General features: G+C 42.4%; 1 protein-coding gene across 1 annotated transcript; it reads left to right on the forward strand.

The window, feature by feature from the left end:
- Positions 1–753: 753 nt before the first annotated feature.
- Positions 754–11,936, forward strand: LOC115110122 (complement C1q tumor necrosis factor-related protein 1-like). Its single transcript, XM_029635507.1, has 3 exons — positions 754–826; positions 8,197–8,427; positions 9,137–11,936. The coding sequence occupies exons 2-3, from the start codon at positions 8,208–8,210 to the stop codon at positions 9,682–9,684; spliced, it is 768 nt and encodes a 255-aa protein (XP_029491367.1). The 5' UTR covers positions 754–826; positions 8,197–8,207; the 3' UTR covers positions 9,685–11,936.
- Positions 11,937–16,492: the final 4,556 nt, after the last annotated feature.

The following is a 16,492-nucleotide window of genomic DNA, read 5'->3' on the forward strand; positions in this document are numbered from 1 at the left end:
AAGGGCAACCAGTGAAGAACAAACACCAATGTAAATACAGAACATATTTATGTTTATTAATTTTCCTTCTTGTACTTTAACTATTTGCACAACATGACATTTGAAATGTCTTTTTTCTTTTGGAACTTTTGTGAGTGCAATGTTTAATGTTCATTTTTAAAAATTGTTTTTCACTTTTGTCTCTTATCTATTTCACTTGCTTAGGCAATGTAAAAATATGTTTCCCATGCCAATAAAGCCCCTTAAATTGAATTGAATTAAATTAAATTGAGAGAGCGAGAAAGAGAGTCATTTTCAATTTTCTTTGTGGAATTAGATTCTGGATATTTATTTGTTTTATTTGTTATACTGTACATACGGCTATAGGATCTTAGTTTGATCACTCTTTTGCTTCTGAGAATATGCAAACTTGAGGTGTATTTGAGTTTTAAAAAGGCTTCTAAAGTTTGTAATTTCCACTTTGAAATGTAAGACTTGATTTGCATCAACGAGAAATGTATCAGCCCCTACATAAATGTCCATTCATTACAATCCACATAATAATTCACATTTCCAGGTGCTGCATGATTATTTTCGTGCTGTAACAAACTGGCTCAAATTAAGATCGGTTTACCAGTTTTTGATTAGTAGCTATTCTTATTGTTGTCGATGTTGTTTTCATTGTTTTATGTGTATCACTTTGCTTTGGCAACATTGCATTTGAATTTTAGAGAGAGAGAGGCTGACTCAGGATTTTCCCCCTCCCCTTTCCTCCCCTCTCTCTCTCTCCTTTCTCTCCTCTCTCTCCTCAGCTGATCAACACCACTTGAAGAGACTTCTACAAGAGGTAAGTTACTGCATGCTTTACTATCAATCACATGATCTGTCATTCTGCGGTAGCTTCTGCACAATGCCAAGAGTGCACGTCTCACGCAGTTCCGCATCTTTAATTTGGCTACATTAAATGTAATGTCTAACTGATGGGCGTCGTCAGAACTTGCAGAGAGGAGGATAGAGCAGCACCAGAGGGCTGGTGAAGTTGCATATCAGCAGCCGCAGCTAGTTTCAATAGTTGGCTGCCTCTCAACAGGACCATACAGGCATGGCCGTAATTACACATGAGGACACGGTGTTGCTGACTGTTTTTTCAGGATCTCAAATTCTGGTGAGAGTTAGAATAGTGAATGGACAAGGTACAATTTCGAAACTTAGTCGTGCATCAGCAGTTTTCCTCTTGCTATATGTCACTCACTGACAGTCACTCAATTAGCCCGTCATAAAACATTTTTGGATTAGTCTAGGGTATAATTACAATCTCAATTGCATACTCCTTGCATCTTCTCTCCTCGCCTCCTTCTCAAAACCCATTGGAGGAGAAGGTCAGAGAGGAGGTATCTCTGCCTTTCTCAGTCAATGGGTTTCGGGAAGGAGAGAGGACGCGAGGAGTGTGCAATTGAGAATCTACCTAGTTAGTCTAGCTATCTATCTAAATTTGTAGTAATCGAGGCCGAATTACTGACAGGTAACGCTGGGCACGAGCCCAGGGGCCCTGACCTCCAATTGGCCCCCATTGATTTTGTTTGTCACTCTCACTCAGATATCATATTAACATGACATAAGTCATGGCAAAATAGGTAGAATTGCATGGAATTAGCTTTAAAAAGGCAAAAATGTATCCCACCCCATGGTAAAACATGTAGAATACCACCGTCTGTATGTATTAAACTATAGTTTGTTATCCAGGTGCTGAGTTAATGTGTAGCGGCTAATTGTATAGCTAATAGGCTATGTGTTTGTAGGTCAACTGAGGTACATGAAGCTACAGGATGGTTGGGGTCCTTTTTGCTTGTTTTTGCTGTTTTCTAAATAGCATTTTAGACTTTTTAAATAGTATAGAAATGCAGTAAATGAGCTTCAACGGCTTAATATTTTCAAAATTTCACAGTATTTTTCCAACAGCATTATATATATATAAAAAACTAAAAAAATGCACTTATGCAGAAACCGCTCCGCCATTTCCTGGTTGCTAAAATTTGAATAGTTCGCCTAATTTCAGTTTATGTGACAAAACAAGCAAGTATAGAGTAGAGAATCATTGTACCATTTAAACCACTGTGAAATACACTATATACACAAAAGTATGTGGACATCCCTTCAAATTAGTGGTTTCGGCTATATCAGCCACACCCGTTAATGACAGGTGTATAAAATTGAGCACACAGCCATGCAATCTTCATAGACAAACATTTGCAGTAGAATGGCTTTACTGAAGAGCTCAGTGACTTTCAACATGGCACCATCATAGGATGCCACCTTTCCAAACAAGTTCCAAACTGCGTCTGGAAGCAATGTCAGCACAAGAACTGTTCGACGGGAGCTTCATGAAATGGGTTTCCATGTCCTAGCAGTATCACACAAGCCTAAGATCACCATGCGTAATGCCATGCATCAGCTGGAGTGATGTAAAGATCGCCGCCATTGGACTCTGGAGCAGCGGAAACGTGTTCTCTGGAGTGACGAATCACGCTTCACCATCTGGCAGTCCGACAGACAAATCTGGGTTTGGCGGATGCCAGGAAAAGTCTTCCTACCCCAATGCATGGTGCCAACTGTAAAGTTTGGTGGAGGAGGAATAATGGTCTGGGGGTGTTGTTCATGGTTCGGGCTAGGCCCCTTCGTTCCAATGAAGGGAAATATTAACGCTACAGCATACAATGACATTCTAGATGATTCTGTGCTTCCAACTTTGTGGCAACAGTTTGGGGAAGGCCCTTTCCTGTTTCAGCCTGACAATGCCCCCGTGCACAAAGCGAAGTCCATACAGAAATGGTTTGTCGAGATTGGTGTGGAAGAATTTCACAGGCCTGCAAAGAACCCTGAACTCAACCCCATTGACCACCTTTGGGATGAATTGGAACTCCAACTGCGAGCCAGGCCTAATCGCCCAACATCAGTGCCCGATCAGACTAATGCTCTTGTGGCTGAATGGAAGCAAGTCCCTGCAGCAATGTTCCAACATCTAGTGGAAAACCTTCCCAGAAGAGTGGAGGCTGTTATAGCAGCAAAGGGGATACCAACTCCATATTAATGCCCATGATTTTGGAATGAGATATCCAATTAATTTAGGTAATGTAAGGTAAGGCCATATATGGCCATATTACTTTTCCGTATGGGGCATCTTGCTCCGAGATGCTAATGTACATGATTTATCTAATGCAGATTTGTCTACTGATGCATTCCATTGGCTTTATTAACATGTTCTCAAGTCTAGCACACCACCAGATCATATAGCTTTAAACCCAGACTGTACCATGTCATATGTCAAGTCAAACTTGATTAACCATGCTTGTGTTACCATCCCCTTGGTCCAGGACTGCAGGCCAGCTTTGCTGTAGTGTATGGATATTAACTCAAACAATGTGTGCTGGATCAGCTGAATCCTGATTCATGAAGTCAGCCTTTACGCTCTGTTTGCTCTAGAGCTCTACCCAGTGTGCATCCCAAATGGCACCCTTTTCCCATAGAGCACAACTTTTTTGACCAGGGCCGGAAGCACTGCACTATGTACGGTATAGGGTGCAATTTGGGATGGCGTCCAAATGTCTATCTTCTAAACTGTACAATTTAACTCTGTGGCACAACTGTCAAATAAAGAGGCTGAACGATTTAAAGCACTCCTTACTATCAAATTAATGTAGTTATTTCTTACCCTTCGGTAGTAACAAAACCTTTGGCACATATAATCCATATGTATAATCCAAAAATGATCAAGATACTTGTAACGCTTGTCTTCTGGGGAAGGAGAGGAGGACCAAGGTGCAGCTTGGTAAGTGTTCATATTTTAAATATTTTAATGAACACTGAAAACAAAACAATACACAACCAACGAACAGTCCTGTAAGATGCACCACAACACTAAACAGAAAATAACCACCCACAAAACACAATGGAAAACAGGCTACCTAAATATGGTTCTCAATCAGGGACAACGATTGACAGCTGCCTCTGATTGAGAACCATACCAGGCCAAACACAGAAATAGAAAATCATAGAAAAACTAACATAGACAACCCACCCAACTCACGCCCTGACCATACTAAAACAAAAGACAAAACAAAGGAACTAAGGTCAGAGCGTGACAATACTGTACCTCGTTACACTTCACAAGTTTACATGGTTCACATATTTTGCAGAGATGAAGCATTCCTTTCTACAGACAACTATGCTGTATCCCGTGCATATGACACTCAACTTTGATTCGATTTGGAATTGACAATCCCAGAAAAAGACCTTCAAGATCCCTCAGATGTCTGCAGATCATGGACATTTATTCCAGGGACATTATGGAAGAAGATATAGCATTGCTATACTTTTGGTTTGTGGATGAGAGCCACACTAGTGTTTCTTCTGTGGATTTTCATTGGGCCAATGTTCTGTCACTGCAATGAGCTATGGATCTAAAATGGCACCTTAGTATAACAGCTGTGTTGCACTGTCTGTCTGAGACTAAAGGGCTGGCATCATTGAAAATGACCAATAATGGTCATGGTTTGAAACGAAGCTCCTGACAACAACAGTGGTTGCTGTCTCATGGATAGTTCATAGCTGGCTCGTGTTCACCATTCCTAAACTTTCCCTGCTCCCCTGCTCCCCCCTGCTTTCCCTGCTCCCCTGCTCCCCCCAGCTTTCCCTGCTCCCCTATGCAAATATATGGTATGTTTTCTCTGGATCCAAAATCCTCTTTTTCCCACTCTCCTGGAACAGCAGTGGGACACGTAATAATTCAGTTACTAAGCAGACTGATATTTCAGGAATGTTTCCCCCCATCTTATTCATGTGGATATTCATTAAACCACTATAGCAGGGGGTTTCCCAAACTTTTTTTTGGCCCACGACCACATTTTGATATCTGAAAATGATTGCTACCCCAAACATGTGAAAAAAAAATGCATGTAATTAACAGCCGATGATCACTTTGTTAATTGGGGCTATGGCAGTCCATTGTAAAACATTCTAACTGTATTTCTGATTGTGTTCTCAAATCACCATCACATACTTTTAATGTGGGGCTATGAAAGTCAATTGCAAATTAGTCTGACATAATTACTCTTATCTCACCACCCCTAATTAGATGGGTGTGCTTGATCCATGTCGTGTCGGAGCTTCTCAAAGTCAGGGGGTGTGGTGTGCTGTGCGCACCTCATCTCTCCTGTCACGTCCAACCTGGATCAAATGTATTTTCTTCTAATACAGAGGAGAGCAGTTTTAATATTCGGAGTGAGACGGCACAGTATTCCCTTTGAGTCATAAACCAAAACTCCTCCATAGTGACCCGTGAATGCCTTGTCTTCAGCATTCAGTCACATGGCATGTCAACTAAGCCAGGGTCACAGTCAAATCAGCTAAATCGGATTGGTCACTCATCTGTAGAAATGTTTTGTATTTCCCCTTCATGCTTGCGTTCAGTTCGTTCAGTTTCACTAATATGTCTGTTACATAGGCAAGGAGAGAAATTTTATTTTCATTACACAGAAAGATTGACTTCCATTGCGAATGACAACAGTTCCTCTCTCAATTCCAATAATCTTTCCAACACTCCCCCTCGATAACCAACAAGCCTCGTTGTGAAATAGAACCTTGTCATGCTCTGATCCCATATCTCCACAAAGTTTTGCAAACAGGCGTGTGCAATGTAGTTTGCACCTGAAGTTACCTGCTGCTTAAATCTCAGAGTTCTGCGCTCAGCTCTTTTGCCACAAGTTGCTCTCGGTGTACCCATTATAGCCCAGTGGGTGTATCATACAATGCATCCATATGGCAGAGGGAGAAACATGTATAACTAGAGTGCAGAGGCCTGCCCACCATCCCGTGATAGATGGAGCCCCATCTGTGCAAAAATCCCACTATTCAATCCCATGGAATCTCTTTTTTTTGTCAATATAGCCACGCAGCACACTCATCATCCCCTCTGCCGTTTCATGCTCGGGAATACTGAGACAGAACAATATGTCCTCATGAAAAGCATCCGAACAAAAGTCGAATGGGCATCTCGGCCCTCACAGTTAACATCCATTTGGAGAGGATAAAGTTGTTCAGTCAGTTTGCTTTTGATTGCTAGCTATAGCGTCAATTCTTAGTTTCACTGTGTTATCTGACAAAGGTATTGTTTTCACCATATCAATTGAGGCCGGCAATGTCAAAGTCTCTGCAATAGTGTGTGGTTTCACAGGTTAGCAGGCTTAGCCAATGATTCAAGTGCAATGGATGGTCAAGTGTGGCCTTTTCCCACAATCTAAGGGCGCTCTCTGGTTGACTTGTAACTTTTAGATTTGAATCATTTTCATTTAGATTTTTAAGGTTAACCCCATTACAATGATTTTGAGAGACAAAAACTATATAATATATTTACAGTACCAGTCAAAAGTTTGGACATACATACTCATTCAAGGGTTTTTCTATATTTTTACTATTTTCTCCATTGTAAAATAATAGTGAAGACATCAAAACTATTAAATAACACATATGGCATCATGTAGGAACCAAAAAAGTGTTGAATACATTCAAATATTTTTAATATTTGAGATTCTTCAAAGTAGCCACCCTTTGCCTTGATGACAGCTTTGCACACTCTTGACATTCAACCAGCTTCATGAGGTAGTCACCTGGAATGCATTTAAATTAAAAGGTGTCTGTTGTTAAAAGTTCATTTGTGGAATTTCTTTCCTTCTTAATGTGTTTGAGCCAATCAGTGATGTTGTGACAAGGTAGGGATGGTTTACAGAAGATAGCCCTATTTGGTAACAGACCAAGTCCATATTATGGCAAGAACAGCTCAAATAAGCAAAGCAAAATGACAGTCCATCATTACTTTAAGACATGAAGGTCAGTCAATCTGGAAAATTTCAAGATCTTTGAAACTTTCTTCAAGTGCAGAAGCAAAAACCATCAAGCGCTATGATGAAACTGGCTCTCATGAGGACCGCCACAGGAACGGAAGACCCAGAGTTACCTCTGCTGCAGAGGATACGTTCATTAGAGTTACTCAGAAATTGCAGCCCAAATAAACGCTTCACAGAGTTCAAGTAGCAGACACATCTCAAAATCAACTGTTCAGAGGAGACTGCGTGAATCAGGCCTTCATGGTCGAATTGCTGCAAAGAAACCACTACTAAAGGACACCAATAATAAGAGACTTGTTTGAGCCAAGAAACACGAGTAACGGACATTAGACCTGTGGAAATCTGTCCTTTGGTCTGATGAGTCCATAGTTGAGATTTGGAGTTCCAACCGCCGTGTCTTTGTGAGACACAGAGTAGGTGAAAGGATCATCTCTGCATGTGTGGTTCCCACCATGAAGGTGGAGCTACAAAGTATTAACTTAAGGGGGCTGAATAATTTTGCACGCCCAATTTTTCAGTTTTTGATTTGTTAAAGAAGTTTGAAATATCCAATAAATGTCGTTCCACTTCATGATTGTGTCCCACTTGTTGTTGATTCTTCACAAAAAAATACAGTTTTATATCTTTATGTTTGAAGCCTGAAATGTGGCAAAAGGTCGCAAAGTTCAAGGGGGCCGAATACTTTCGCAAGGCACTGTATATATATTTTTTTACCAGATTTTGGAGATTCTCCCTTGACCCCATGCTCATATTAGGCGACCACACATGGGGTCGTTACCCCTAGTTTGGGAACAGCTGCATTATAGTATAATTTACCCTACTCATAGGATAACATAAATACCTCTTTGTCTTACTTGTTTTTTCTTCATGCTCGAGTCAATCTGTATCGCCAAAGTTCAGCACTATAGCCTGAATTACATTTAAAAGTCGTTTCCGATTGAGCCCAGATATGCAGTGTTTACGTGCTGCAGTCTCCACTCATGTGGGAACATTGCTTTTAAGTTTCTATTGCGTTACGCATTGAATCAAGCCTTTACTATTTGAGTTATGTAACAGACAACGATGTAGAATCTCATATGATACTGGAATGAAATGGTATTTCTCTCCTCTACGAGTGCTTTATTTATTCTGTCAGCAGGACCAATTTACAACTGTACCTTCATGTTTATAATAGCAAACACCACTGTCAATTGGACTTCAGTATAAGCCCATCTTGGATATAATACCCTCAAATAACTCTCCTTGTTCAAAGATTTACAGCATTTACAGCACAAAGGTTGTGTCTAAATCTGCCTGTTGTCCTTCCTTGTCCTCTCAGGTGCAGCAACCATGTTTGACCACCTCCTCCTCCTGAGCCCCATCCTCCTGTTCCTCCCTCTGGTCATCACTGTCCCGTCCCCCGGAGGTGCCCCTCCTACCCCCTGCCGCCGCTGCTGTGACGACCTGGAGCTACAGAAGGGCCCCCCAGCCCCTCAGACGGGGGACCAAAAGAGTGGCCTGAACCAGATGCCTGAAGTCCGCACCTACATCAACATGACTATCCTCAAAGGTGCGCCTGGATTGTGCCTTTACACCTGCAATACACATAGCTTGATCCCAGGTCTCTTTGTGTTGTTTTGCCAACTCCTATGGTGGTTGTCATTCCAAAGACTAAACAGTTTGCCAAACATCACAAAAAGATCCGGGACCAGGCTATACTGTACCCACTGACTGAATTCAATTTGATTGGATTATGATTATGTGTATTCCAATCCAAGGCTTCCTTTCATTGAAGGAATGCTGTAAAAAATGTTCTCCAGTCAGTGGACTAGAGGCTAAAATGTCTGCTGCTATTTCAGAACATTAACCTGGCACTGAACTTGCTTATGTGGCTGAAAACATGTCCAAAAACGTAACAGTTTGTGTGTGTGTGTGTGTGTGTGCTCACCAGAGAGTATGACCTGGCTTGGAAAAACATACTGTGGCCTTCCAAAAATAAAGTAGCAGAAAAAAACATCCTGTGAAAGATATAACTCCGGAACCCTAAATTCTCATATACTGAATGGGCTACAATTATGAGAAGTCTGGAGTGACTCTAAGTTTACGTAACATTGCTATCTGGAGAAAATCATAAACAATCTATCTACACATAGTCTTCTATGATCCATGTTGTACTGACTTTAATCTCAACATTACCCCATTTGGACCTTTAGTCTACATTACTGTGTCATAGCTCTCTAAGGACTCATGTGCTGTATATTTTCCATCTTGCCTCACAGGGGACAAGGGAAACCGCGGGGACAGGGGGACACCTGGGAAGTCTGGTGAGGAAGGCGCTACTGGATCCCAAGGGCCAATGGGCCCCAAAGGAACCAAGGGCCAGGTGGGCCCCCCAGGGGACCCCTGCAAGACCCAGGAAGCAGCCTTCTCGGTGGGGCGTCGCAAATCCCTCCACAGTGTGGACTACTACCAGGCCCTGGTGTTCGACACAGAGTTCGTCAACCTCCACGGCCACTTCGACATGTTCAAAGGAAAGTTCAACTGCTATGTCCCTGGGATCTACTTCTTCAATGTCAACATCCACACCTGGAACTTTAAGGAGACCTACCTGCACATAATGAGGAATGACAAGGAGCAGGCCATCGTGTACGCCCAGCCCAGCGAGAGGTCCATCATGCAGAGCCAGAGCCTTATGTTGCCCCTTGAGCTCAATGACGAGGTGTGGGTCCGGCTGTACAAGAGGGAGAGGGAGAACGCTGTGTATAGTGACGATGTGGATGTCTACATCACCTTCAACGGATACCTCATCAAGCCCACCCTGGAGTGAGATGACCTGCTGGGTCGTGTTCAGTAGGCACAAAACAGGAAGAAAACGCTCTAAGCAGTGCCAAACGGGGAGGTATTATATGGACTTGTCCAAGAAGAAATGCTTGTTTTCTTTTCCCGTTACAAAATGTTTACAATGTTTTGGTACGGTGTGCCCTAATGAACACGATCCCCAACTGACACGAAGGGAGGGGGCTAGAGGTCAGAGTTCAGGAGGTTCCGATTGGAAGAGGGGCCTCTTTATGCAGGGTTACTCATTGATGCACACACCTACGTTTAAGTGCCTTTATACGCTGCAAAGGGATACTGGGGGCTTGTAAGGTAATGACTCCATGTACATATCCATAGACTCCTTGTCCCCTGTATTGAAAAATAAATATTATTAGATGTATATGCTCACAAGGATGCTGGGAGGGAAAAGACCTATGACACAAGGAAAGAGATGTCCCCTTAAAGACACAAACCCCTTTATAAACATCTGGCTGTAATGGATTTCACTGTTGGTTGTTAGCTTTATTAGGAGTTGTCACAGTGAACTGACACACATTGAAGTGCTTTGAAACCATTAGTGATGCAAGAAAGCCTGGTTGTCTTCCCAAACTCCCAGATTGGTGCTATGCCTTAATACTGTCATTTGTCTCAGATGTTTTGTCTGGACACTATTCTAGTTTGTATGCTGTTTTTTTTGTGTTCAGTTTCTAAGCTCTTGATCAATTTTGTCTGGTAAATCTGTTCATAAGGTCCTGATATGTTCCAGCTGGATATCAGTTGCACAGTGGGTATAAATGAAAAAGACTACAGTAGTCATTACAGTAGGCAAATTTGATCTCACAAGTCCAAATAAGAATAATATGATAATAGTTCAACAGGGATCCCTTGGTAACAGGATACAGAAATGTTATTTACAGTTTGGTGCTGTTTTTGTTTGGTCTTATCAGAACCTGATGTGGCAAACTAACAGTGCCAGCTGGAATAGGGTACCATTGCACCATTCAAATAGGGTTGACATGGATCAAGTATTCAATTGCACAAAGAAGTCCTCTGAAGTAGAAAGATGAATTGATTGATTCCAACAGTTCTCTTGGCAGTATTTCCTTCAATGACAGCAGCTAGGATAAGTCTTGTGAGATTTGGCGCCTTGCCAAATTCGCCTTGCTGAATTTGAATTTTACGGAAATATCAGAGGTTCCTTGTGTGATACTATTTTGCCAGGTACTCTGAAAAGTGTTGGCGTGAAACCCAGTAAGACTCCAACAGTAACATTTCTTCAGGAAATTTCTGAGGCTAAAGTCAACATACCGATCCTGTTGCCAGGAGTAGCCTTTTGCTGAAATAACCTACATAATACACGGTGCTAAAACATCCTTCAGTCGTTTTAAAATCACACTGTAATGTGTGGTTATACTGCAGGTTGATGAATGTCTGTGTGAGAGTTGGAGTTGGGCTTTACAGGTATGCAAAAATCTTTTTGTAAAGATTCAAAACAGGATGTCAGAGGGTGCAGGTGAGTTTCCTCTAGTCAGTCATCCAGACACAGCTCAACCCTCATATCACATGCAGAAGGGAGTCCAGAGATCAAACAAAGATAAACGGTTGATCAAAGGGCTGATTAAGTGCAAAGACACAGAGAGTGAATGAAGGACTAAGCAAGACTTTTATATTTGGAACTGAATTGCAAATATAATTCTACATGTGTTTAATGGTGTGACAGACGGTTGCTTTTCAATGGAATGGAAAAAAAGTGCAAGCTATCCAAAACCCTTCCAAGTTCTTACAGTACTGTGGCCCTCATAAACCAATTCCTGACCATGCAGGTCAACGCTTTTAACAACAGGTGGCATCCTTCAGCCAAGTTCAAACCTCTTCTCACAGCACTTCGTTGAATGTTGTTTTTGTGTCAGAATGGGGAATGATTTGATAGGAAGTTAGCTTTGAGAAGCTGGCCATTCAGGGGTGAACTTTTCATTTAGAAAGTTAGCTAGTAGACACAGGTGTAGAGATGTCACAATTCGAGAACTATTCTTCCTTTATTCATGACAAAATGCTCCAATGAATTCAACGCTGTTTTGCTGTTCAAGTTACTTGATTGTTTGTTTCCTTATGGTGCTAAATAATGTACAAAAAGGTGCTACATTATATTTAGTTTTATAATTCAAATAAATGTACATATTCTGCTTGAACATGGATGACATATGACCAATACATATTTCACATGAACTTTGCAAACCTTTGTTAATAAAGATATTGACACATCTTTGTCTCAACCTCAAGCTTGATTGTTCCACAGATCTGTCAAACAGTTGCAGTCGAGCAAGGAAAGGTACACAAGAGAAGAGGTCAACGCCCACTGTACATATCTTCATAATTCAACAACCTCCATTGTTATATGACCTATCATCTGTTCTTATGAGTGTTGAGGGATTATTGTATCCTTCTGCCAAAGGCAATAAAAATATCATGGTTGGATGGTCCGGTTAGTACGCTAGAGTGGAGTTCATGTCGGCAACCTCCCAAATCTCTATGTCACAAGAACGCCCTTGAAATAACTAGGGCTTCCTTTGGACATAGACAACACAGCAATAACAACATATTTCATGATAGTTTTGATGACGCATTATGGAGCATTCCTATCCTTCTCTATAGTTGAGTTGACTGAGACATTAGTGGTTGAAATGACACCCGACCACACTGGGCAGGCGTTCCCTCTTTGGTCTGGTTTTCTATGTGTTGTCCCAAGGGGCATATACTTTCCTCTTGCCTTAATACAAGTCTTCCACCACACCACAACACTCACTCAGCCAAGACACACACAATAAGCATTTCAGGGGTTTTTCTGCAGTGGTTCAATCTGCAGTGGTGGCCAGCTACACCCTGTCCTCAAACCACAGCCCATTCCACTGCTGTTGTAATGGGGGCTATAAATTTGCCTAATATGTACAAACTCACTGCTTGGCAATGGCATGCTATGGTGTCCATCTGCCACACAGACTCCTCTCAAGCAGGACTCCACCTGACTTGATCTGCTGTAGTATAGTTGGTAGAGCATGGTGTTTGCAATGCCAGGATAGCGGGTTTGATTCCCGGGACCACATACTTGAAAGGTCTTGGCCATAGTACTGTAATCTAAGTGCATGTGATAGTCAAATGTATGCTGTAAATCCCGTGTCTACGGTAACCACAAGTAGGGCTCATAAACGGGTGCCAGACAGCAATTGTAGTAAGGCGACATCCCAAATGGCAGTGGTGTAATGTACTTAAGTAAAAATACTTTAAAGTAGTTTTTGGGGGTATCTGTACTGTACTTTACTATTGACATATTTTTAAATAATAATAATAATTAGAGTTTACACTACCTGGTATTCCCAGGCGGTCTCGCATCCAAGTACTAACTAGGCCCGACGGTACAGTCACAAGCGTATTATTTTTTCCACCATTTTCTCCCCAAATTACAAGCTTGGCTCATCGCTGCAACTCCCCAATCGGCTCGGGATAGGCGAAAGTTGAGTCATACAACTGGCGGCGCTACATCTTGTCACACTGCTCGCTTCACCCGGAAGTAAGCCGCAACAAATGTGTTGGAGGACTGAGGTCAGCTTGCAGGAACCTGGCCCTGCCACAAGGAGTCGCTAGAGTGCAATGAGCCAAAGAAAGCCCCCCGGTCAAACCCTCCCCTAACCCAGATGGCACTTGTCCAGTTGTGCACTGTCCCACAGGGTTCCCAGTCTGACCGGCTGTGACACAGCCTGGGAATGAACTGCTGCGCTACTCAGGATCCTACTTTACTATCTAGATTGACAACTTTTACTTCACTACATTCCTAATGAGAATATGTACTTTCCCTGACACCCAAAAGGAGTTGTTACATTTTGAACGCTCAAGCAGGACAGCAATATGCTCCGATTCATACACCTATTAATATAACGCTGGGGTTCACAAAATGTTTTGGCCCACGACCACATTTTGATATCTGAACATTTGTGCGACCCCAACCATGCGGGAAAAAACGATGTAATTAACATCCAATGTGTATTTTTTAATGTGGGGCTATGACAGTCAATTGAAAATGAGTCTGAAATCATTTCTCTTATCTCACCAACACTAATGAGATGGGTGTGCTTGATGCATGTTGCATCAGAGCTTCTCAAAGTCAGGAGGCATGGTCGACAGTGCACACCTCATCTCTCCTGTCACATCCAACCTGGATTGATATTTGTTTTTATTGCAGACAAGAGTACTGAATCAGCCTACCATGAGTTTCAATGCTCGGAGGGAGACAGCACAGTATTTCCTTTGAGTCATAAACCAAAACTCCTCCATAGTGACCCATGAATGCGTTGTCTTCAGCATTCGGTCACATGACAGCTCAATCAGCTGTTTGATTTCACTTACCGGCATGTCAATTGAGCCAGGATCACAGTGAAACGGATTTCGCTGATTCAGTCACTCATTTGTAGATGTTTTTCAGTATTTCACCTTCATGCTTGCTTTCCATTTTCTCAGTCTCCCAAAATATGTCTTTTACTTAGGTAAGGAGACACATTTTCTTTTCATCACACAGAAAGTCAAGTCTCAATTCAAAAAAATCTTTCCAACACTCGCCTTCCATAACCAACAAGCCTCGTTGTGAAATAAAACATTGTTATGCTTTGATCCCATATCTCCACATAGTTTTACGAACAGGCATGTCGAATGTAGTTTACAATCGAAGTTACCTGCTGCATATCTCAGAGTTCTGCGTTCAGCTCTTTTGCTGCTAGTTGCTCTCGGTGTACCCAATACAAACATTGCCAGTAGGATGGCTTTATTGACGAGCTCAGTAACTTTCAATGTGGCACCGTCATAAGATACCACCTTTCCAACAAGTCGGTTCGGCATATTTCTGCCCTGCTATAGCTTCCCCGGTGAACTGTAAGTGCTGTTATTGTGAAGTGGGACCTTTAGGAGCAACAACGGGTTAAGGGATACAGCGCTAAGGGATACAGCCTGGATTCTAACCAAAGTGTCTGTAGTGATGTCTCTAGCACTGAGATGCAGTGCCTTAGACTACTGTGCCACTCGGGAGCCCCAACGTGTGTGTAGAGTGTGTGTCTTATGTGTATATCTGTCTGTGCCTGTGGGTGTCTCTTCACAGTCCCAGTTGTTCCGTAAGGTGTATTTTTTATGTGTTTCTTTAAAAAAATATTTTTTAATCCGATGCTACTGCTTGCTTCAGTTACCTGACGTGGAATAGATTTCCATGTAGCCATGGCTCTATGTTTTTATTTCACCTTTATTTAACCAGGTAGGCTAGTTGAGAACAAGTTGTCATTTACAACTGCGACCTGGCCAAGATAAAGCATAGCAGTTCGACACATACAGCAACACAGAGTTACACATGGTATAAACAAAACATACAGTCAATAATACAGTAGAAAAAAAGGAAACAAAATGTCTATATACAGTGAGTGCAAATGAGGTAAGACAAGGGAGGTAAGGCAATAAATAGGCCATGGTGGCGAAGTAAATTGCAATATAGCAATTAAACACTGGAATGGTAGATGTGCAGAAGATGAATGTGCAAGTAGAGATACTGGGGTGCAAAGGAGCAAGATAAATCAATATATACAGTATGGGGATGAGGTAGTTGGATGGGCTGTTTACAGATGGGCTATGTATAGGTGCAGTGATCTGTGAGCTGCTATGACAGCTGGTGCTTAAAGCTAGTGAGGGAGATATGAATCTCCAGCTTCAGTGATTTTTGCAGTTCGTTCCAATCATTGGCAGCAGAGAACTGGAAGGAAAGGCGGCCAAAGGAGGAATTGGCTTTGGGGGTGACCATTGAGATATACCTGCTGGAGCGCGTGCTACGAGTGGGTGCTGTTATGGTGACCAGTGAGCTGAGATAAGGTGGGGCTTTACCTAGCAGAGACTTGTAGATGACTTGGAGCCAATGGGTCGGCGACGAGTATGAAGAGAGGGCCAGCCACCAAAAGTGTACAGGTCACAGTGGTGGGTACAATATGGGGCTTTGGTGACAAAACGGATGGCACTGTGATAGACTGCATCCAATTTGTTGAGTAGAGTGTTGGAGGCTATTTTATAAATGACATCGCCGAAGTCGAGGATCGGTAGGATGGTCAGTTTTACGAGGGTATGTTTGGCAGCATTCTTTGTGGTGAAATAGGAAGCCGATTATAGATTTAATTTTGGATTGGAGATGCTTAATGTGAGTCTGGAAGGAGAGTTTACAATCTAACCAGACACCTAGGTATTTGTAGCTGTACACATACTCTAAGTCAGAACCCTCCAGAGTAGTGATGCTGGATGGGTGGGCAGGTGCGGGCAGTGATCGGTTGAAGAGCAGGGATTTCGTTTTACTTGCATTTAAGAGCAGTTGGAGGCCACAGAAGGAGAGTTGTATGGCATTGAAACTCCTCTGGAGGTTTGTTAACACAGTGTCCAAAGAAGGGCCAGAGGTATACAGAATGGTGTCGTCTGCGTAGAGGTGGATCGGAGAATCCCCAGCAGCAAGAGCGACATCATTGATGTATACAGAGAAGAGAGTCGGCCCGAGAATTGAACCCTGTGGCACCCCCATAGAGACTGCCAGAGGTCCGGACAACAGAGAAGTAGTTGGTGAACCAGGCGAGTCAATCATTTGAGAAACCAAGTCTGTTGAGTCTGCCAATACGAATGTGGTGATTGACGGAGTCGGAAGCCTTGGCCAGGTCGATGAATATGGCTGCACAGTAATGTCTCTTATCAATGGCGGTTATGATATCGTTTAGAACCTTGAGCGTGGCTGAGGTACTTTGCACTTCCCATAGTCT

This window comes from Oncorhynchus nerka, linkage group LG26, assembly GCF_034236695.1.
Source record: "Oncorhynchus nerka isolate Pitt River linkage group LG26, Oner_Uvic_2.0, whole genome shotgun sequence".
Classification (NCBI taxonomy): Eukaryota; Metazoa; Chordata; class Actinopteri; order Salmoniformes; family Salmonidae; genus Oncorhynchus; species Oncorhynchus nerka.

Coding starts and splice junctions, on each gene's coding strand:
- LOC115110122 (XM_029635507.1), top strand. CDS start 8,208: ATGTTTGACCACCTCCTCCTCCTGAGCCCCATCCTCCTGTTCCTCCCT. Junction 8,428..9,136: donor CAACATGACTATCCTCAAAG/GTGCGCCTGGAT, acceptor CTTGCCTCACAG/GGGACAAGGGAAACCGCGGG.